Genomic DNA, 24,969 nt, shown 5'->3' on the forward strand with positions numbered 1-24,969 from the left:
CAGCTTTTACTCTTTTCTACTTTAGGATTGTGATTTTGGCTGAGGCCCCCTTAATAGGTGCTGATTCTATTAAATAGCACAGCTAATGAATGCAATGGAAAAAAAAAAAACTAGCAAACAAACAGCAAAGCAGGTCTAACATGAGCATGCATCACTGACTTCCAGTAGTGAGGAGGTAGAAGAACACACACAGGCAGGAAAGGGGCACAGATGGGAAGAGAGACCTCAAATAATCGATTGAAAACATAACTAAAGGTTAGCAGTTCCACCGCCATTCTTACTGTTTCTGAAAACAGAAAGATTAAACAGATTGATTTGCGCTGATATGCTTTGAAATGCCATAAAGGACACCTCTTCTGGCTCAGTATTGATAAACTGCCTGAGTGTATCACTGGCATTTTAGTTTTCCTAGCCCAGCAAGAGGAGGCAGAGACCACATTTCCACCTTCCCGTTCACCCGCCCTGGGAATTGCTTAAACAATTTCTGTGAGTATGCGCAGGCAGCTCACACCATTAAATGCCCTGTTAAAGGATTCCTTCTCTGGGGTGCCTGTGAATTCCCTTGTTAGATGAATGGGAGACATGGCTTGTGACCAGCTGAACTTCATTATATAGTTTATTGCCATAAACTCTTGATAAGTGGTATATTGGGACTTGGGGTCCCCAGCAACTACCTAGAAATGCCTTATGCCCACACCCCACTTTCTTGGTAGGGGATTTATAGGCGCATTCAGCAAAATTGTACTGAAGTGAAGCAGCAACCTCCTTCTGACTATTCAAACAAACAGCCACCCTGCTGCCGCTGATCAGTGTTCCTGGGATGGCTGTGATTGAAATTTAGCACTTAGAGCGACTTAATTGGCACGCAAATCTGTTAAGCATATGCACCCCCACACACAGAGGCATGCCATCTGATGTGTCCATAGGGTGCCCTCACCTCACGTATGCTCACATTTTGCAAAAGAAGCAAGTTCCTAGAAGGAAACCTGTGCTGGGGGTAAGGAGTAGGGTGGTCCTAGAGGAGAGGTCTGCAGGGATCTCTGTCCTCTTTGGATTACCATAGTTCTTCATTTCCTTGAGCTCAGAACAAATCTAAGGTCATGGAGTTCCAGTTTGCTTGCTGTGAAAAAGAGTGTTAAGAATCTGCTCACTGATGCTCCTGTAAATCAAGCGCTGTGGCAGCAGAGTGGAACTTGCAAGGATTCAGCACTCTTGGGCAGCTTGCTGCCTCAGAACTCAAGGTTAGAATGCTCTGTGCTCACGGTGGCTAGAACTGATCTCTTGGCCTTCAGAGGGAATCTGGAAATCGATGTCAACGTTTTTCTGCTGAGTTGGGAACAGAAGGACTGGGCCAAAATTTCTAGGTTATGAGTTCCTGTAGGGAAACTAGGAAGCTCAAGGAAAACCAAGTAGACCCAGTGTGTTCTTGTCTTTCATCAGACTGAGCAGGATGGGCTAGTCGGTGGTCAGGAGCAGGCTGCTGTGTTCAGTCTCTCCAAGTGTCATGGGCCTCCTATATTTAACCAGGTGAACTCTGATCATTGCTGCAGGCACCAAAAGAAGCCACCTTCTCAAGCTGCCATGATGTTGATTGGTACTGAGAGGGGTTAGTGAACTGTCCACCAAGTCCCCTATTCCCAGATGAGCATGTCCTGTCCTAATGGGGTCACACACTCTCAGGCCTCATTGTATTTCTTTGGCATCAGGAAAAATCTGGACTCAATATATTTCTTCAATTTTGAAAGAATGGATTAAATAGTTTCATTTCATTTGAGTGAGGTCAAAAATAAAGATGGGTTAAAACAAAATCAGAGGATGATCTGCAGTGAATCTAACGAAGCTTAGGTTCTGGTGCCTCTCAGTTTCTCAACTTCCTTCCCAGGACTTTTTGCTAAGTTTTGATTTTATATTCTTTTTCTCATGGAGGCTTTTCACCCAAAAATGCTGTAAGTCTCACGATCACAAAAAACTTAGACTTGCTCCAGTTAAAATGCTGCTGAATGGCCCTTCGGTAATATTTAGTTCCTTGTATCCAATGGTTTTCTCCAAAATTGGGAAGTTAGAAGAAATAAAGTCAAACTCAAAAAGAAAGAGAAAGGTAAAGAACTAACATTTCAGAACTCCATGTATATTTACATGTAATTTGCCTTTATTATCTAACTTAACTTCTTATATTAACCTTTTATGGGAGATAATATTACCTTTCACCTGGGTAAATAGGTGGGGACATCCAGGTTCAGAGAAGTAAAACAACTTTTCTAGGTAGCCCAGCTAAGAAGGCTATGAACTGCCTTATTGATTTTCCTTACTCCCAACCATCTGCTCAGAGGTTACCTTGTGGGGTGTATATTTGACAGCTTCTCCAGCCTTTCCTAAAGAAAGTGTTCAGTCCACCAGGGTAAGAAATGCAAGAAATGCTTGGAGTGGCAGAGTGACTTGCTGCAGAGTGACAGGGAGAAAGGTGGGGAGGGGATCTGGCCTCAACTCTTAGGAAAGTGCAAGGTGAGGTAACCTTTCCCCAGTGAGTGTGGCAAATGCTGTAACAATTCATGCAATTTTGTTAAGCACCCATTAAAGGAATCCTAAGCCTTCCCTTGGGCCATTTCAGTTCTAAGAAATTGTAATTATTTGAGACTAATCATGATTTCCTCTTTTGCCTTCAGGTGATTCTCATTTTGACAAAACTCTACGACTATAACCTGGGGAGCATCACAGAGAGCTCACTTTGGAGGTACGTAGATTAATCCAGCCAATAATTACTGTTATTTAAGCATGATGCTGGCTATTGCTGTGTCTCACTCTCTACTACTGTTTCCTGGTGGGAAGATTCCTGGTTCTATGCATCCCTGATTTCTATCTTCCTTCTCTGTTGTCCTTAGCAATGGGTTGGCCTTTGTCTCCAGGCAAGCCAGAGAATTACCTTCTCCACAGACCTCCTCTCTTGTTTCAGCATATATTTTTGTTATGCTCTTCATTAGGTTGTGTTTATGTACTGGGGGCTCCCATAGTCCTTACTTATCTTGGCACTTATGGAACAAAGGGAAGAGCAAGGTGTCTTTGCAAAAGGGAGCAGCACAACCTCTGTGTGTAGAAGCCAAATTCCCTACTTGTGAGGTGCTTTCGCAGCTTGCCTTCTATGGTCCTGCAGCTCACTAGCAGTGTGCAGGTGCGCGTGCACGCGCGCGCGCACACACACACACACACACACACACACACACACACACACCTCCTTACATCTGGAACTCATACTCTATATCCTCTCACATATACATGTAAATAATACTGTCGCCAATGTACGGGCACAAATACTTTAGGGACAGATTAACTCACTAACTTGTTGACTCTGAGGACAATTTTGTAGTAGGGCTATTGAGGGTCTGAAACTAGAAACAGAAAATGCCTTCAAAAACGAATACATTTTGTTTCTTAAATAAAACAAAACAAAATCCTAAGCATTTTTCACTCCTGATTGGCTCTTCCTGCCATCCTGTGCCAGGTGCCCACATCTTAACCCATCTTGGGAGACAAAGAATGCTGCTTCATATTGGTTAGTCCTGGAACACCTGATATATCTTAAGAGTCAAGGGTAGGATGGTGATAACCTTAGGGATAATCTTCAGTGATGTCTCTGAAACTGGATAGCTTTGCAGGAACCTCAATAAAAGTGTAATTCTTCAGTGTATTAAGCACCCAGCACCTACTATATGGTTCATATTCAGTAAGTCTTGATCAGAATCTTTGCAACTCAGTAAGCTTGTGCTTCCTTGATAGGTTTTGCTAATGTATGTACATATGTAAGAATAAAAGCCATCTTTTTTCAACAGTGCATCTGCCCAATACAGTGTAGTCTGATAAGCAGTTAAAAGATGAGCAGTTTTGATTCACGAGAACAGAAGTTTTAGCAGCCGTAACTCTAGCCATGCAGTGGGAAGGGCACTCTGAGGGGCCTGAGGAGCAGATTATCCGAGACCATGGAGCTCGGGTTCAATGTGCTTCTTTCTCTCTATTGAGGCACAGGAAGAATATAATTTACCAATTTTTGGTGAGAGGGTGAAGGATAAAAAAAAAAAACCACACCACAGTCCAGTACTAGTAAGTGTCCCATCTGAGAGAGCAACCTCAGGGGCCAAAGCTTGGGAAGGTATGGCAAGAATGGCCTGTGGGTATTTCCATCAGTATAAATATGAATGTATGTATGTGTGTGTATATATATATATATATTTATATACATATATATAAAATACCTAAAAATATTTGTTTTTCTTTGATACTCATAATTGTTATTGGCTGTGCATGTCATATATTGGAAATAGCTATTGTGGATGATCTGTGCTATTAGCATCTGGACATTTTGTTACTTTAATAGGAAGAGAGCACACTTAAGAGGTCATTTAGAAAAGAGAATTTTTTTAAAAAACATGTTTAATACTTCACCCAGGCTTTGGAAGGACTCACACTTCTGAGCAGCTCACGATACCCATATCAGTGATTAGGGAACCTTGAAGGAGGTGTTAATTCAGTGGAAAAGTGCAGTAATGCTGGGTGGATGGAGGATGAAGATCAGGAAGACGGAGCCTCAGGTTCTGAGTTTAGTTAAGCCATGCCTGAGGGAAACTAGATAACCAAGTGTGGAAAAGTTTTCTCCTGCAACAGTTCTTTCTTTCTATGTAGAAATCTAACCTTTGCAAAAATTTGAAGCCATGTGCCCACCCCAGAGCAGGTGTTACACATCCTTGGGGCACCCATGACACTGAGCACAGGACCTACCATATAGATGATGCTCACTTTGTTTCTGAGCTGACTGGTAAACACAAAAATTTTATCTCTATCATGTGATCATCCATTTATAATTTCCATATTTCATCCATTTATTCAACCAAAAGTGTATTGATTGACTCCTTTATTGCATTGGATTATTCTGGTAGAGGGAGGGGGTGGTGAGTGTGTCCATGAATTAATAGCACAGGGGCTCTTTCTTCTAAGGTTCATATCTGGAGGGGGACAGAAATCTGCAGACACTTAAGGTGAGAGAGAAATACACTTGCATGTAACCTCTCTTATGTAGTTCTACTGAATAAGGGACTTAAGCACCACCAAGAAGTGCCAGATCCCAGAATAAGATCATTCTAACACAAATAGACAAGTTGTCACACAACCATAAGTGCTGAAATAAAGAGGAGAACCAGTGTCACTTTTTATCTCTGCTCGTGTGCATATTTTCTCCTTTCAACCAGCCTTTAAGTCCTTAACCCAGCACCTTGCTGGTTTAATCAAAGTAGTGATGATGCTGATGATAATGGTAATAGTGACAACAATTAGAAATAAAGAAAATTTATTGAGTGTTCACTATGTTTCAGGCATTGTATTTAGTGATAGACATGTGTTATTACAACTTCTTAATTAATTTTTAGGGTGTGCCCAAGGTCACGTAATTAGCAAGTAGCAGCCCATAAACCTGCCAACAGACATGTTAGGAAATTGCATACATTCATTGCTTGTCTTCTGGTTGATTTTTCTCTACCAACCCCTCCCAATAAGTGTGCATGTGCGTGTGTGTGTGTGTGTGTGTGTGTGTGTGTGTATGTGTGTATTTATATGAATATATATGTATATATACACAAACATAGACATGTGTACATATACATATATAGAGACTGTAGTATTCTGATCAGCATTTTCCCTGCTACTGAAAAATACTGAGAAATTGCTTCTAATCTAAAAGGTACTTGTTAATTGAAGCCTATTCTTTGAAAATTTTGTCAGCTGAATAGTCAAAAGCAAGCAAGTGACAAACGCCCTTGGGGTGTTAGCATAGGCCAGAGGCCAAGAGACATTTGACCAGGTTCTCATGACCTAGGGCTTTAACCCTCTCTGGATCTAGAAGCCAGGCATGCAGGCCCAGATGACTCTGCAGCAGATTAATGAGCTTTTGCTCCCAGCTGGTCTTGTCTTTGATTACACCTTAATCCTGGAGCAAGTGGTTGACTTTGTTTTGCATTGTGGAGTCAAGCTGGGAAGAGAGGTAGGATCCCTTTCAGAACAATTAACTGCACCTTAAAACCAGCTCCACTATAGGGTGGATTAAGCTTTGAGATTTGTGGAGCTCTGCGGTGTTACCATTCTGAAGCAAGATAAGCTTAAAGGTTGAGATAAATAAAATGTCAAAATCTAGATACAGTATCTCTGGGAAGAAATACATTCATCTTCTCTCCCTCGTGTACTCAGGTAATCAGCTGCTGAGAGAGGTTTAGCTGGTGAGAATGCCCTAGGGAACCCTGGGGAGCTGAAAGCTCACTCTCTTAAAGGGGCACACACCCACCAGCCTGTCTGAGACATTGACTACCATGGCTGACCTGTCAAATTCAGTGTCCCATTCTCAGATTCACACAAAAAACAAGCAAGGTTCCCACTGGAACTCAAAAACTCTGCACATCTCAAGCAGCAAAATCTGCTTTGCTGATACAAAGGAACATATGGTTAGAGTAGAGAATGGGTTAGGCTTTTTCAATGATTCTGCACTGGTTCCCAGACCTGTTTTCCATTTTCCCAGGAGACACACAGTGATTATCAAGAGAAGTTCCCTAGTGGTGTGTGAGGAGACAATGCCCCATGCCACAGGGTGCTCCAAGCAGCAGGGCAGTCTGCATTGTTTGGGAAGCTTCTGGGGCTCAGGCTGAAGCAAGCTGATCTGAAGATCGTGAGCTTTCCCAGCCTGACGCCCATTACCTGGAAACCTCTTCTGGAAGCCTCTTTTCTCTTCCTTCTCTGTGTCTCAGGGAAGAGCCACGGCCTGCCTGGGTCGGATTGTCCATGCCAGCAGTGAAGAATGTTTTTCTCAAAATTCGGTTTTCATTCAGCTGTAAACACAAGGCTGTTGGACAGAAATACACACCCTGAAAATGATGTGCGTGATAATTTCCCTGCAAGAGCACTCTTAATGTTACAGGAACCCAATAGCACTGTGCATATCCATGATTGCAAACATTTGGCACCTCCCCCAGGTGGGCAGGAGACAGCCAAGCTCCACACAAGGTCAGGAGCCACTTGCCTTGTGTTCTTTTGCATTCTGGATTCTACTGAATTTGGTAACTCCCACTCCTTTTCCGTTTTCTGTGTCACATGGACTTGCTTTTGGTTTCTGGACTTAAATATACATTTATTTTATTAAACCTTATTGGTTTTTTTTACACAAAAATAACTTCCTATAATGTCAAAAAATGCTAAGATGAATAAAAACAGTGTTAGTAGTTTCTTACTTCCCACCCAGATCCAGCTTTCCTGAGGTCAGTGTATTAATAGTTAAGGGTGATTCTGTTCATCTCTTTAGAGCCAAAGTAAAAAATGCCAATAGATATATACATATTATGGCACTGAGTTTTTGTGTATGTGTTTGTATAAGAAAATAGGAATATACTATTCACTGGTCTCTGACAACCTGCTTTATTTCACTTACAGTGAGTCCTGGCTGTTTGTCTAGGTGAAAATATTTTTAAAAATTGGGTTAGGGTGATAAGAGCCCCATAGGGTGGAATTGCATTTGGAGTTAAACCACTGCATGCCTGATTAGCCTTATGCAATGCTTCTTATGTGCTAGGAAGTATTCTCAGTATTTTAAAATTTATTCCAAGAACCCTATAAAATGGGCTTTATTAGTATTTCCAGTTTCCAGATGAGAAAAATAAGGCTTAGAACTATTAGGCAACATTCTCAGTGGTCATGCAGCCAGGTAAACAGCAGAACTGGCTCCTGACTTCCTTTTTCTTCACGCCTGTGCTACATTGCCTCTTGCTTACCCTTGTAATGGATCTTTAGTCCCTTTCCTCAGTTTTTGCTAACATATACACTACTTATCAATGACATATTTTTAAACATGTCCCTCAATTTTGGTAACTATCTCTGTAAAATACCATAGAATCCTAAAGATGATGTTGCTGTATCAAAATATGTACATATATAAGGTAGATTGATGCTTGAGGTCACATTACAGGGAGGTTCAAACAACATACCCACAAGCAATAACATGTTTCAAATGGCCCCAGACTTTCACCAGGACCAAGTAATTTCAGTACTTATTTTTATCAATGTTTTGGGCAAAAAACAAGTCGTGATCTCAGTGTGTTTTAATGGATATTTCCCTGATCACTAGTGATAGGGAGTATCTTCTTGGTTCTGCCACTGTGTACCACCTTTCTGCCCTCATCCCACCTTCTAGGCAAAGGTGTAATTGTTTCTCCTGAATCCTGAAGTGCCTTATGTATCTTTCTCTTCTGATGATTATCAGATGTAGCTTTATTTAATTCAATTCACAGACATCTACTAGACCCTTCTCTATGCCAGGTACTGAACTAGTAGTCAGTGGAAATAAATTAGTGAATAAGAAATTGTGCCTGCTGGACACTGTGGTGCACACCTGTAATCCCATGGCTCCGGAGGCTGAAACAGGAGGATAGTGAGTTCAAAGCCAGTCTCAGCAATGGTGAAGTGCTAAGCAACTCAGTGAGACCCTGTCTCTAAATAAAATACAAAAATGGGGCTGGGGATGTGGCTTAGTGTTTGAGTGCCCCTGACTTCAATACCTGGTACAAAAAACAACAAAATAAACAAACAAACAAACAAAAAAACCTTGCTCCTTTCCTACAGAAACTCAAAATGTAGTGAAGGGCAGACACTTAGTGTCTTTGCATTTACCACACTTACAGAAGTGTGGTAAATGCAATGTAAAAGTCACATGCGATTTATTGACATGTTTCTCTGATTCCATGCTAGCCTGCAAATGCAAACTGTGGCCATATCTTAATATATGTGTTGTTATGGTTTCATACCCTTTGTTTTTTATGTGCTCTAACCCAAAGTAGAACCTAGCTTTATGTTAAGTATCATTACATTCCTTTTTCTTTGAAAAAATATATTAAGGCATTATTTAAGGTTGCTGAAATCCAGGTTTGGGTATATGTTGTTTACATCCTAAACTTTTAACCTACCACTTTACTTGTAGGAGATACGGTTTTGAATAATGTGCTACACAATTTGGAGAAATGCAGTCTCATTGTGCTCCTTGAGGAAGAACGTGACCAATGCCAAGCAGGAAAAGCCTAGTCAGAGAATCTGGTTATGTTCATAGAGCCCTGGGCATGCTTGTCAGCCTCCTTGATTTTAACAAGATCTTACTGCACACCACGTGAAGGCTGTTTCTACAAGGATCTTGCTGTGTTCTGCCCAAAGATGCTACAGACTTTCCGGAAGATCTGTGAGACTGTGAGAGCCTGGCCTCAGCTTCTGTATTTGCACTCCTTATCTGCCTCAGTGTTTGGCACTCTGCTGAGCTCCCTATTCTCCTTTAAGCAAATAATGGATGAAATACATAGTAAAGCAAGCATCATCCTGCTGGTCTAATAACTTTATCAATATGAACCAAGAAAGCATGTGCAGAAAATTTTGCTAGAGAAAAGCAAAGCAACTGGTATTCTAATATCAAACCTGGCTGTAGATTGAAGAAGTATTTAAAATGATAATTCTCCTTTTCTTACACTGCCTTTGCGCACTGCATGGTGAAATCTTACACATCCACAGAGTCCTTTAAGATATAGATTACCACCATCTGGTTCGTTGATAAACAAATGCTCTCACATCCTCATAGACCTTCAGAGGACTTCCCTACTCACTCTAGGCTTTGGTTTGCTCTTTTAGGTCAAAACTTGAGATTTTCATTTATAGTTAATCATGCTCTTTGAGATTTGGGCACACACACACACACACACACACACACACACACACACACAGTCAAAAGAGTCTCAGGACATGTGTTTTATACCCTCCAGAAACCTAGTCTCATTATTTATGAAGAACAATTAACTCCTCTTGTTTTTCAGTCTTAACATGAATACTGACAAAAATTTTAAAGACCATTTATAGCTGCCCTATTAAAGTTGGGCCCTTGCTTCTTTCTACCATTGCTCTTTGTTTATTTCATTTACTGCACATGTTATGATCTGTAATTTTATTTTCTACTGATGACACCCTACAAATATGAATTTCCTAAGGGAGAGAGACCCTGTCTTTTTATTCAGTGCATGGGAAAGTGCCTGACATATAGGCAGTCAAGTGAGATTTGGCAAATTAATTGAATGTGTAACTAAATACTTAGCTAGGCTTGTGCTAAATGGCATGAATCCATATTCGAATAACATCTGATTGTTGTCCTTAAGGATTTCACAGTCTAGTGGGGCAGACAGATAAGTGAGACAATAGATCCATTTTTCAGGTGATATTACAGAGGTGCTTTTGGAGCTCTGAGACAGGAAAGGAAAAGCTTCTTGGAGGAAAGGAGATCTGAGTGGGATCTTAAAGAGTAGGAATTAGACTGTGAGATGAAACTAATTTTTAATGTATTGAGGACATACTGTATTCCAGGCACCTTTAGGTATTGGTAGCATAGTAAATTAAGCAAAAGACCCTAGATCCTAACACAATCTCTGGGTGGAATGGGTAGGTTCCAATTCTTCTGTATTAGGTATCCTAATATTTAATCCCAAATAAACTAATGCAATTTTGATAGTTTGAGGCCAGGGAAAGAATGAATGAAATACAAATTTCAGGAAAAAATTATCTTGGTGTCATATTAAGGATGAATTGACCACTCCCCCTCCTCCCCTCCCCCCCCCCACACAACTGGTGACCATGAGAATGGTAGTCAGTGAGTGAAAAAAGGAGCTGACCTTTATGGGGCATGGAGGAATGGAGTACAGGAGCAGAGGGTGATTTCCATAGATCTTATAAAGTAAAAATGAACGTGACCTTTTGAATGAGCAAGAGGGTGAAAGGGAGAGATGTATCAGCAAAGACTTTCCCACTGATCTTGGGTGGTCCCGTGGATGGTGAAGTTACTTACTAAGAGGAGAAAATCAGGAAGGGAAGCAATTAGGGATGGGAGATAGATGAGTTGAAGTTTCTTTTCTAACATGTTGAGGTTTGGTGGATTTAGACAATTCCAGTGGAGGCTTTCAGTGAATTATATATGTGTGGCCTCAGGGTCAAGGCAAAACTGGTGTGAATGTGGGTTTTGGAAATTAACATCACAAGAGCAAGAGCTGGGTTTATGGAAGCCTAGAGAAACCATGCAGAAGAAAAGTGTAAGAGAAGAGCTGAAGAGATACCTGGCCAAACAGGGGCATTGGAGGAAACATGGAGAAGTTGCCTCTGGAGAGTTAGAACAAATACTAGGTAAAGCTCAGGTACAAATGAGGGGAACATTAAATGCCACAGAATGACCAAGTAAAAGTATATCTGTAAAGTGACCAAAAAATTTGTCAATGCAGAGGTGCTGGAGGATTCGAGTTAGTTTAGAGCCTGCCTGTGTCTGCTGTACTGATATCCACTGAGTATGCATGACTAGTGAATGAGAAGTAAGGAAATGGGGAAAGGAGATGGAGAAGAGCCTTTCAAAGAAGTATCCATGAAGGGAAACAAAAGGAAGGGCATGCTCCTACAGAAAGGAGATCAAGCATCATTTAAGTGAAGACCAACCTAACCATGCTCACATTTTCAGGGAAGGAATCTGTGAAAAAAGATTGAAGATGTAGGCAAAGTTAGGAGAGAGTAGAGAATGGAGTAATAACAAGGGTGTAGGGCAATTATCCAGCCATGGTAAATAAGGGAATGAGGAAGGTGACAGAGTTGGGTGGGACATCTCTTTTTACCATGCAGGGAGGGCAGAGCAGAGCCACACATAGATCTGCGTCACTGAGAAATGGAAGTGGTTGAAGGTTGTCCTGCTGTTTGGGTATGTATTGAGTGGAAGACGGACCTGAAGAAATAGTTGGCAATTTGGAAGAGCAACTAGTGAGATCTGAAGAGGAACTTCTCCAGGGCAGGCAGCTGTTTTACTAGGTGATCCTCAGATCCCCATCTCTGGGGTTGGCATGGCTGTGCTTTGCTCCAAGGAGCCTTGTGTGATACAAAAGAAGATGGTTGGTTCTGCAGTTACAGGAGATGTGAGAAAGGACAAGAGGGTATGGGGGCTGCAGGGATTCTGGTGGTAGTTAAGGGATTCTGAACTAAATGGTGAAGGAAATGAAACCAGAGGTTTAGGAGAACAAACCATGAAATAGTAGGACCCCAAATCCAAGCATGTTCATAAACCTAAAGAATGCTTAAAGGATCGCATCCAGAGGACAGTAACTTTTTATGATATAAAACATAGAACATGCCTTAGCTTTCAGGGTACTGTGAAAGGGAAATGGTCAGAGTTGGTGGAGTTCATTAAAAAAGCCTTTTCATAAAGTTACTATCAGAGAAATATACTCCACACTGTAGGAGGAGTTGATATAAGTGACAGCCCACCTCCCCTCTTTGGGGAACACTCGGCAGCCTTCCCTGTTGTGGTTAGGGTAGCTTTTCTCCAGACAACTCTCACTCCAAGATCTCATGTGTCCATTAACCACAACTGGTGGTCACTGGGTTACCTTTGCAGAGCAGAGGGGCTGGTCCAGATGTGCTGTTGAAGCAATATCAATTTCCTGTCTGGTCACCATTTTCTCCCTTCACAACTTCTTCTAGAGTCTGCACTAAACAGTAACTCCTTTTTAAATATAAAAATGTATTTAGTAGAGTTTAACTTTCTGGAATCTCAGTTGACCTTGCTTTGACTTCTACTGCCCTTCTGTTGGTGCCCACATTCCTTGACATCATTTCACTTACTGACATTCTCAATAACAGAAAAGTATTATGTGTTCCATTCCTGGTAAACTATTTGTAGGTTCTGCCAAAATAACATATGCTCTTAGAAGGCCATTCACATAAGGGGTCAGCCCTTGGGCTCTGGTGTTAGTCTGTCTGGGCACAAATCCAGGCTCTGTCCACTTACCAGCTCTCGGACAGTGGGAACCTTTTTAAAACCTCTGCTTCATTTCCTCACCTGAAAACATGTATTTGTCTCATGTGGTTTTGGTGGTAATATATAGTAAGTGTGTACCTCCTAATAACACATAATAAATAATTCAAAAGAAGCAGAAAAGCAAAACCTTGGATCTTGTACATCTGTGGCCTTTGTTTGAAATGCCTTTTCCCCTGTATTTGATTTGCCTAATGAATAATGATAATAGTGACTATTTACTATGTGCCTGATATGTATTCATTAAACTGATTCTCAGAATAGCTCTCTGAGATTAGTACTATGGCTATACTCTTTCCAAAGAGGAGGAAACTGAGGCTTAGGGAAGTGACCCACCCAGGGTTATATGGATGCTAAGCAATTGTCTTAGTCAGCTTTTGCATTGCTATGACAAAACACCTGAAAAGAATAATGTAGAGGAGGAAAAGTTTAATTTGGCCAATGGTTTCAGAGGTTCAGTCCCTAGATGGCTGACTCTACAGCTCTGAGCCCTGATGAGGCAGAATATCATTGTGGAAGTGAATGGCAGAGGAAGGCAGCTCAGAACATGCCAAACAGGAATAGACAGTGAGCTCTGCTCCACAGAGACAAGATATGTATGTAATCCAAAGTCACATCCCCAGTGACTTTTTCAACAACACCCTACCTACGTATAGTTACCACCCAGTTAATACAAATCAGTGGGTGTATCCACTGATTAGGTTAAAGCTTTCATAATCTAAGAATTTCACCTCTGAAAATTCTTGCATTGTCTCACACATGAGCTTTTGGGGGACACCTCATATCTAAACTCTAACAGCAAAGGGAGGAGTTCTGAACACAAGCAATCAAATTCAAGAGCTCAGGCTTTAATTCCCATCACCTTTTTAACCACCGTGTTCCATGAAGAGAATGAATTGCCACTCATAGGCTAACATTTTCCATTGAACATTTTATCTTTTTGAATGTATTATTCTCATTTATTATTGTATTTATTAATGTATTATTCTCATGTACATTTATTACCTTTACAGAGAACATTTTGAAGGTCACATGGTTTCTTATTCACCTTATTCCTAACACCAAGTATATTTCTGGCCCATAATAGATGTTGAGTGCCAGAATAAATTTATTTGGGTAAGAAGATTATTAATAAGTTTATCTTTGTCATCTGTAGATTTAATTAATTGATATAAAGCTTTCACATACTATTCATCACAGGTAATCAAAGGTTAACAGAATGTAGTTTACTCACATGTCAGGGCTTGCTCTAATTTATTGTCATTGCACATGAAGGAGATGACACATTTTAATTTAATTGTAGGGTGTAGATTGACACTGTTATGCCACATGTCTACAGTGATATTTCCATGCATGCTGGAGTTTAATATGGCAAAAAGTCGAGGTAACTTTATTTCTAGTGGGGTTTCCTTCCATTCAATTAGCATTAGGGAGTTGTTCAAGTGGAAATCTAATGTCTTTTTGGTCCATTGAATTCCTAATCCTGAGCACTGCACCTTGTGCTGTCAACCAAGAATTAACTTTAGGAAGGGGGACACGGAACACTGTCATAGATCTGGCATCCAGTGGGAGAGGGCTTTGCTGTGTGTCTCCTAGGACCAAGAAGATGAGAGAAGCTGTACTGGAGAGCTTTAGAAAAACCTTTTTTCTTATTTCAGGTGAAGTTTCTGAAATACTGTTCAACTATAAGTCAAGCTGGGGCACTTCTGGCCCTGTTCTCCTCTTTCCAAAGGGAATCGGGGTGCTGAAGAGTTATTCCTCAGCACGGCTTTATTTCTCTCGCCTGCTGGGATGTATTAGCAAGGTCGTCACCTTTGGTTTATTGGCTTCAAACAATCTGTGATTGCAGAGGATTATGACTTCTTAGCTTGCAGAAGCAGGAGATGCAATCAATTCAAGAAAGGCACAGGGTGTTTTTTTTTTCTTTAAAAAATGTATATTTATTTCTGCCAGCATTTCTGGGGACCAAGACTTAAAAGAGCTTTTTGAAAGAAATTTATCTTTGAATGTCCTGCTTCATCGCACCTTTCAAATGAGAACATTGAACCAGGCCAATGTGAACTCAGCTTTAACTCTCTGAGTTTGAAAGAAATAAGATGACATCACAAAAAAAAGTATGTCTCTCTCACCCCCAACCCTAAATCATATTACTTGGGAAATGTATGCTCATTGCAGTGTACGAAATACATATATTTTGAAATAATTGCAGGCATGGGTCATCGATGTTTATGGGTGTTGCCAAGCTGTCTTTTACCCCTGAAACCTCCTGGAAACTAGATCGATATTTATTGTGATATTGCTTTTTTTTTTTTTTTTTACCTATTTCACCATCATTTTCCAACTTTGAAAATCATTCTTCCTCAATTAGTTATTGTCCATCTCCCATTGAGACACTATCACTCATGACTTCAAAGAAGTGTCAGGATTTAAACTGTGACTTTGCTTATGCATTGCATAAGATGTTTCCTTTTTAGGTTAGCAGAAAGCAGCCCAACTACTGTCTCTTCAAAACCTGACAAATTGATGTTACATCATGGAGACTCTACTATCTGGCGGGCAGCACTGGGTCCTGGCCTATCATAGCTTGCAATCAGAATTTTCTGACACCAAGTAACTCTAGTTAGTGCTGCTCTCTCAGGTCTCACCCCTGAGTTCCTCTTTCTTGGAAGTTCTACAGAGACCACAGGCTGACATGATATATATACCTGTGCACTCTTGCTTATAGCCACCACTTCTTGTTTATTTGGGTCAGGGGTTATGATATCTGCAGAACTAAATAACTCTTGCTTAAAATGGACCCTGTTTGCTTATTTATTCAGTGGCCAAAACACAAGATAGAATTGCTCCTACAGTCACATCACCAGGAAGCATGTGGGACTGGGGAGGGGGACAGTGAAGTCAGCTTCTGTCTGAGCTCCAGGCAGCAGAGAACTGCTGATACAGCTTCTTCTATGACAGTCCTAGTTTGCTCAGCTTTGAGTCAGCATGAGTCCCCAGTATTTTCTGCTGTTAGAGAACTTTTTGTCCATGATCTCCTGACATATGTCTGCAGGATATATTCATATTGAAAATTAGGGACTTTTCTCTTATTAGACCCAGTGTGGTAGGGCAAAGATCAAGATGCAGTTTCAATACTAGTTTATAATGGCAAGCAGAAAGCTGGTGGATTAAACTCCAGAAACAGGCCTTGGTAGACTATAGTAGGTAGAGAATGTAGATTTAAGTTTCTCCTCCTTGTACTTCCTGGGCCCAATTTCTTCATTGATTTAACAGTCCATACCTCCCCTTACCCCTTAAACCCATTGGAAATAAAGCTTATCTTTCTTTCCTTATGGATACTTTGTCCTTTTGAAGAAGTAATCATGAGATGGTTGATCTCTGCAAGCCTCTGTTAATGTTGTACTCTCTGGACCTCCTTTTCCTCATTGAAAACCAGGCCTTTAATACTTCAGTACTTCAGAAAAGAGATTAGATTGAGTTTCTATTATATTTAACCAAGAATCAAATTTATCAAAACACAGTGATTTTGCTTGTAAAGAACTGTTCTGTAGCATATCTAAGAAATCCACATTTTAGTATTCCACAATGTTCTTAGAATCTTGTATGATATGCAAGAACCATCTTTTGCTTGATATGCTTTGTCTTCAGGGAATGAAGATACAGGCTTCCTCTAGGAAGGTTTATGCCTAACCTTTCATGGTGGAGACCATATCTAATCTATGGAGGGAATCAGATTTCAGAAAATCCCTAAAGGAAAGCTCTGCTTTTGGCTTCTTATTGTTCATAAAGTCCCACACAAATATATCTCATGTAGATTTATTCTATGGGAAAATATATTTGAAGCTCCAGGTGAATAGTAGGATTTCCTTAAAGCTATCTACATTAGCATGTTCCATCAGTTCTTGTTTTGATGATTGAAGATGTTGGTGTTAATCCATTGAAATACATACTGAGGTTAAGAAGAAACCTGCTCTGAGATTTTCTTACCAACTCCAAGCACATGTCCTGGTCTTGAATAGCTTTTCACTGCATTTCATCTCAGTTTTGTGCTGTTTATTGAATATAGAATTCTGAGAAAGGGAGTTAGCAACTATTCAGTTATTTTGCCTAAGAAAATCATGCAACTGAGTGCCTGTGTGATACCAATCAAGACCAAGTAGAGACTGGAAGGCACAGGCTCTGTGAATGGCCATGTGCCAAAGGCAAAGCACAACTGTTGGCTTGAAGCTACATCAGAAATTAAAGAAGAGGGGAAGCATGATTTTCAGCAATAAATCAGTGTTTGGGAGTAGTCAGTGTCCTGAAGCCTACTTTAGAGATCACTTTTGCAGCCGTTTAGGAGGCAGAAAAAAATAGTTAACATTCAGACTTGCTCCAATCAGATGTAATAGGTTTTGTATATTCAAAAGAATTGAGTTTATAGGTTGCAAATTCTTCAATTTAATTGTTAAGTTTCAAAGTACTTTCTAGAAATGTTAAAAATTCTAAATAGAAATGGAAATCACTTTACCTACTTGAATTTTCCTTAAACTTTTGTAAATATAATGAAAACAGTAAATCTTTTGGAGAGATCATTACTTTGGTGAGTCATCTGGAAAACAGAAAATATGTCCTGTGTGTGCTGAGAATAGGTGTGAATATGTCCTGTTTCCAGTCTCAGTTGTGCCACTAATGGTGAGATCTTGGTCTCATTTAAAAAAAAAAAAAATTTGTAACTATAAAAGCTAATTTTCAACCTAACATTTACTTTCCAAATTTCTAATAGTTACCTCAAATCATTGTATTTAACTCCTTGTTAAATACAAATCATTGCCTTGCTTCTAATATTTTGCAATTTTAATAAGAAAACACTTGTATCCCTATTTCTTCTAGAATTTTTGTGTTCCTTAATTATTTCCACATAGCTCCTTAATTGCTAATTAAAGGTAGACAGATGCAGATAAACGCACTGTGACTTTACATATGAGAAACCTTATATTTTAGATCACTAAATTAGAGAACCAGTATCCATAGTTCAGTTGATAACAGAGTAGGGATTTACTTTGACCAAGTGTCCTTATTCATGAGACCTTGAATTCTATATCATATTTTGAGATAATAATTGTCCCATCAAAGCAAAGAGTTAAATATTTAAAGAACTTGCCAGAAGCAAGTTAGATTATATGAGGTAGAAACATAATTGAAATTCAGATCTTCTGTTGTAAAGGAGGGGAAAGCCATTTAATGAAAATCATCTGTGAGTCTTGGTTTCTAGTATTCTAAGGAAAAGCAGGTATTTCAAAAAGTCTTCCCTTAGAATTTTTATGATATCTGGTAAGTTTATGAAAACCAGTATGCTCTAAGTTAAAAGGTGCTCTGTGGATGGCCATCATCCTTAATTGAGAGTCAGAGCAGTGAAAAGTTGTCTTTGTGCTTTTTTCTACCATAGCCCTGGTGGGGCACCCTAAGTACAATAGTCTGCTTAAATAGCTTTGTAATTCACTGGATATTGGACTCCTTCAGAGTGTCTAGTTTGCAACATCTCTGCATTTAGCACCAGACCAGAGGACACTGCCAATCACAGAGAGCATTTAATAATTATCTCTTTAATCAATCAATGCATTAATGAATCACTGATTTTATTGTAACTGCTGTTCTATTGATAATGTGCCTGGCAACATTTTATATCCAGTGGCTTTTGGCTCTGGACACATTCAATTCACCTTGGGAGTATTTTAAAATATCATATATGTGTGAGTCCCACACAAGGATAATTGAATGAGAATCTCTGGGACTGAGTCCAGGACACAGGTCCTTGACAAGCTAACCATAATCGGTGAATTCCTGACCCATAGTTTTCCTGAGGTTGCTTGACTGAAGCCTCTCACTAATGTTTCTGATTACTCTGGCATCCAAGTTTGAGTGACCATGTTCTCTTTTGCCATTTGTCATGGCTAAAATGTTATGCATTCACCAGGATGCAAATTTATCATCTGCAATGAATATAATCTCTTTTGTACTTTGTCCTGAAATGCAGTTCATGCTGCTCATGTAAATCATAAACTTGGATCCTTTTATAGTGTAACAATAAATAAATAAATAAATTTAATGTTGAAAAATATCACTGATAGACTTTACATTTCGGTAGCTAGGGTCTCTGGTTTCAGAATCACAGATGTTAAAAATTAGTCTATAACCTTATGAAATAAGGAGGCAGTGCCGGTAAGATGATTTGGAGTCTAATCTCTACTTCTGTGTTCAGTTTATCAGGTCATAAACCTGCTAAAGAGGCCCAATTCTTTGAGGGGAGTGCTCACCTTGAAGGGACTTCTGATTCTATGGAGAGCACAGCAGAGTGGCTCATTTCATGTGTTTGTGGAGGGTGCCCTTAGAGCAGAGCATGTGTGGACTCCTTGGAATTGTTATTTTGTTTTTCTTGGCTGGTTAATATTTCCATCTTTAGTTCCCAAGTCCCACTAAGATGTCCTTTTCTCTAAGAGGCATACATAAGTTGTACCATAGACAGACATACACACATGTGGTAGGAATTGGGGAGAAAGATCACTGTCCCTCTATACAACAATATATATCTTTGCTTTGTCACCAGTGACAACATAAAATAACAACTGAAGATTCTAGTAACAACCCGGGGCAAAAGCGTCGCTGTGAGAGGCTTCCAGGAAGGTGGATTGGATGTCAAATGAATAGCACCTGGGGAGCTATCGGCAGCCAGATAGGAAGTTGTTTTTACTCAAGGCAGTAATTTTTACTATGTTTTTTTTTTAAACCTTAGGGTATCTCTAGATATTTCAAAGAATACCATGCCATTCTCAAAAATAATAATAATAGACTTGTAAAGTATATTTTTACCATAGTATGCTTCTACCAGTGAAGGTGGAGTTTGATGAAAATATACTTAACATCACTGCTCTGTAATTGGACCAAATATCTACTGTTCTGCTTGACACATCATTTCCCCCATGTGAGCATCCTCATTGTATAACTCAGTGACTCCAAGTTCTGTACTTTCCTGAGCCGCCTGGAAGCATCCAAACCTGTGGCGATGCCTGTTCTTTTAGAAGAATTTGCTGTTATTTTCCCCCACCAGACTTTTTTCCCATCTTACTGGCACCTGGAACCAGGATTTGCAATGCATTTATCTTCTATCACCCTTTTGTTTCTCTTTTTGCTTCTACCTTTGATTTCAGGAATGTTTCAAAAATAATGGATGGTAGTTAATAAAAAGCATGGCAGGCCAGAGAGAAATGAGCAGTGATGTGCTCACTGTGATAGACTATGCTGTCTGCAGATAATTTACCAGGGCAGAGTGCTGACATACACAACCCCACAAGAAGGACTTATCCCTGTTCTCTAACCAAAATCATTCTTGAAAGTTTCCATTATTCATAAGGCATCATCCATGAAAACTGCAGAATGCTGTCCCGTGAGGATGCCCCTGAGCTAGTGGCTCTCCAGTTCAGGAGTTAGAAACAAGCAAACATCTGTATTTGTGCACTTGGGGAGATTGCCAACTTTCAGAGAAAGAACTTTACACTGGAGTCCAGCATGGTAAAACAGTTTTCTGCCCCTATTACCAAGCAATTTCCCCACACCCTTTTCTGTTTTCCTCCATGAATTCTGAGACCCTGCTTTTCTAGCTGCTTTGAGCACCATCATATTGAATATATTTCAGCACTTTTCCGTTTTGCCTTTATTGTCAACCCCTTGATGGCAGAACAGAGTTTCTTTGTGTATCTCCGGCCTCCTGGAGTGCCTGGAACATTAAGTAGGCTCATTAAAATTAATTAAATGAATGAATGAATCAATGAGTGAATAAAGAATATCTCTAGAATTGTCTAGGTGGGATCTAAGGGAAACCACTTCTTAAGTATTATTGATTCCTGAGAGTCTGCTAGGAGAGTAAAGTAATATAAGAATTTCTGAGTCTTCTCAGAATTAGGAAGGAGATTAGATAGCCAGTATATATTTTATAGGATTAAACTCAATAACAGGTGGCTTATCCAGAATCATACAGCTATAATTTGTAGGGATCGTGAGATCCTGATATCTACATTAATACACATCACAGCTGATTGTACTGAAGTTCTACTTTAGAACCTCAACTCCATTGAGGATATTGTCATTATCTTATCTCTGAAAGGCAGATCCCCCCCATTTCTTGTCCCTGGTTAAGGAAACTACTGAGTAGATATGGATGTGGGGAGAGTTAGCTGGAAAGTAAAAGGACACACATGAGGCTTCCTGGATTTTATAGACATTTCACTTAGAAACTTTACTTGATGAACATTATAATTTAAAATAATTGTCCTGACTTCTAAGAACACTTGTCTTCTCAAATTCTTCTAAAGATAGAAAAATGAAGATAGAACAAGGTGCACCTGTTCCAGGCATGTGAGCCACTGACCTCTGCTCTGTAGGTGCTATGCCAGTGAGCTGGTGGGTTAGATTAATGCAAAAGCAGTAATTAATGAAGAGATCACAAGTGCACAAACGCACATGCACACATATAAGCATGCACATGCCAGCTTCTGTGTGTGCCCTGTGGCAGAATGAGGTACAGATAACAGTGCGTACTGCAGATAATTTGCATTCAGATACTCGGCAGACCTGCCACTTATTTTGCAGGGTAAGCTGATGACTGTTTACTCTAAGTATAATGACTCTGTTAGGAGTGACCTTTCCTGGTGATTTTCTAACCAATCAGTCTTAACCCTTTAATTAATTTCCTTAAGCAAAAGGGGTCCTCCCACCCCTTCTCCTTTAGCAATTACTCATTTCCCACCATACTCAACATTATTACTTCAGGAATTTTAATGACCAGACACCATTTATTTTAATCTTTCTTGCTGACATCTCAGCAACTGAATGCCCTGATTTATTGTGTATGTGTGTAGACACAGACACACACACACATGTGCGATGAGCAGATCCACCCTGGAAATTGTGTATGGTCATTTATTTGTTATAGGGACCTTGCTGACTATTCCAAAATTCAGCAAAGAACAGCAGCTTACGTGACAAAGTTTGATTTTCCATCTACTCAGGATACTAAAGGAAGAGAAGGAAAATGAATCAGAAAGCCTGCAGTGTAGCCTTTTTTGGGTGATCTGCTATTCCAGAAGCTGATTGGTACTCTAATCTGTCTCAATGTGGCTTTATTATGAAAGAAAGAAATGAGACAATGTCATTTTTTTTAAAATAAGAGATGACTTTTAATAGGGAAACTAAAGAAGCCATATCTCTGTGGATCTCAGTTTTCTTTAATGGGCCATTTTATATCTTTTTATATCCTAATACCCCAGGTCTTTTTTCTTTCTTTTTTTGCAATTTGAATTTTTCAATTAAGTGCTACAGGGAGACCTACATATACTGCATAGTGGAAAGGAGATGGCAAAAGGGTGAATAATACACAATTTCTAAGGATTTAAGAAATCATTTGTCCTGGAAAAATCCCTTCTCTTCTGATCTCCAAGTATAATCCCCTTCTAAGTCCCTCCTCTAGAGCTAAGCTAGCCTTAGCCATGAAGCAGTTCTTAACCACTGAAACATATTCATGGAGACAAAGAGAGAAGGAGCCATTGATTTACTTCTGAGAGTCTGTGCCTTTCTCACGGATGCTTCCATGTGTCTTCCCTTCAGTATACATACCTAGAATACATTAACTGGATGGAATTGTAATTCAACATTTTGTTTTCTTCTATAAAATTGTAGATATAGGTAGATTTTATAGGCTACAGTGCCAGAGAGCTGTTTCAGAAGCGGAAGTGGTTGTCAGGGCCAGTTCTTGTAAAGGTCTCTTCAACAGCAAGCAGAAAATCAGTTGCGAAAAAGACAGTGAGCTCAATTTTCACACATCTCTGCCTTTTCCCAAGAACAGCAGGAAACGGCCAAACCCCAGAGGTAAAAGCCAACCGAGCCTTCATAGGCAGTGGCCACAGGATTGAAACGGGGCTTGGGAGAGACAGTCAGGACCCACCCGTTGCATTGGTCACCCAGCAAAGGGAACAAACGGTCACCATTTGCATGGGATACCACCATGGCACAGAACTGACATCACAGGCGGAGGAGATAACTTCATCGAAACCAGCGGCGACAGTGACTTCTTCCTTTCCCTTCTAATATCTTTCCTCCCAAGCATCAAATAAATTTATAAGAGTAAACAGTAACTCAGCAGTCAAACAGAACAAGAAGTAACATGAGCAGCATAAAAAAAGCAAGGAAGAAAAGGAGTACAAACAATGAAGGACAGCCTAAACATTCAGGAGGACCTACAGTCATCAGAAAAATGGTCATATAAAGAACTCAAGGAATACCTTAGATAGATGGAATGGAACCTTAAAGAGGATATGAGACAGCAAATCCAAACAGTGAAAGAACACATTGAAAATGAATTACATAAACAGATAAAAGAAGAAGTTAAGCATCTTTGTCAGGAGATAGAGATTATTAAAAAAAATCAAACAGTAATTCTAGAAATGAAGGAAATGATAAACCAAATTAAAAACTCAATTGAGAGTATCACTAACAGAGTGGAGCAAGTAGAAGCCAGAACATCAGATAATGAAGACAAAATATATCATCTTGAAAAGAGTCTAGCCAACTCAGGCTGGTAAAAAATCACGAGAAAAATATCCAAGAGATGTGGGATAATATAAAAAAACCAAACTTACGAGTCATCGGGATAGAGGAAGGTACAGAGATTCAAACCAAGGGAATGAGTAACCTGCTGAATGAAATAATTACAGAAAACTTTCCAGAAATAAAAAAGGAAACGGATATACAAATTGTAGATGCATACAGGACACCGAGCACACAAAATCACAGTAGACCAACGCCAAGACACATTGTTATGAAGATAGCCAATATACAGAACGAAGAGAAAATATTAAAAGCTACAAGAGAAAGGAGGAAGATTACATTCAGGGGTAAACCAATAAGGTTAACAACGGATTTTTCATCCCAGATGCTGAAAGCAAGAAGATCCTGGAACATCATATTTCAAACACTGAAAGACAATGGATGCCAACCAAGAATTCTGTATCCAGCAAAATTAAGCTTCAGGTACGACAATAAAATAAAAATCTTTCATGATAAACAAAAGCTAAAAGAATTTGCAGCCAGAAAACCAGCATTGCAAAGCATCTTGAGCAAAACACTACATGAGGAAGAAATGAACAAAAAACCAAAACCATCAGTGGGAAGTGCCTTGGTAATGACAGAGGGCGGGGGGGAAAGCTAATCATGGAGAAACAAACTAAATTAAAAAAAATAATCAAACATGGCTGGCAGTACAAACCATATATCAATAGTAACTCTAAACGTTAATGGCTTACACTCTCCAATAAACCGACATAGGCTGGTAACATGGATTAAAAAAACAAATCCAACAATATGTTGCCTCCAGGAGACACATCTGATTGGAAAAGACATACACAGGCTGAAGGTGAAAGGTTGGGAAAAAATATACCACGCACACGGTCCTCAAAAGAAAGCAGGGGTGGCCATCCTCATATCGAATAAAATCGACTTCAAGACTAAGATAATCAAAAGGGATAAGGAAGGACATTATATAATGTTAAAAGGAACCATTCACCAACAAGACATAACAATTATCAATATTTATGCACCAAATAATGGTGCTGCGACGTTCATAAAACAAATTCTCCTCAAGTTCAAGAATCAAATAGACCACAACACAATAATTATGGATGACTTCAACACATCTCTCTCACCATTGGACAGATCCTCCAAACAAAAGTTGAATAAAGAAACTATAGAACTCAATATCACAATCAATAACCTAGACTTAACTGATATATATATATATAGAATATATCAACCATCATCAAGTGGATATACTTTTTTCTCAGCAGCACATGGATCCTTCTCAAAAATAGACCACATATTTTGCCATAGGGCAACCCTCAGTAAATATAAAGGGGTGGAGATAATACCATGCATTTTATCTGATCATAATGGAATAAAACTGGAAATCAATGATAAAAGAAGGAAGGAAAAATCCTACATCACATGGAAAATGAAAAATATGTTACTGAATGATCAATGGGTTACAGAAGACA

The 24,969-nt window shown here is 39.6% G+C and overlaps 1 protein-coding gene across 10 annotated transcripts in view; it reads left to right on the top strand.

Moving 5' to 3' along the window:
- Positions 1-24,969, top strand: part of Sorcs1 (sortilin related VPS10 domain containing receptor 1) — a 474,759-nt gene that overhangs the window by 167,327 nt on the left and 282,463 nt on the right. For all 10 annotated transcript variants that reach the window (XM_078052770.1, XM_078052650.1, XM_078052432.1 and 7 more), the window contains exon 2: positions 2,664-2,731. In XM_078052770.1, coding sequence (XP_077908896.1) covers positions 2,664-2,731 — 68 coding nt within the window. The remainder of the gene's footprint in view (positions 1-2,663; positions 2,732-24,969) is intronic.

Source organism: Ictidomys tridecemlineatus, chromosome 1 (assembly GCF_052094955.1).
Source record: "Ictidomys tridecemlineatus isolate mIctTri1 chromosome 1, mIctTri1.hap1, whole genome shotgun sequence".
NCBI classification, from domain to species: domain Eukaryota; kingdom Metazoa; phylum Chordata; class Mammalia; order Rodentia; family Sciuridae; genus Ictidomys; species Ictidomys tridecemlineatus.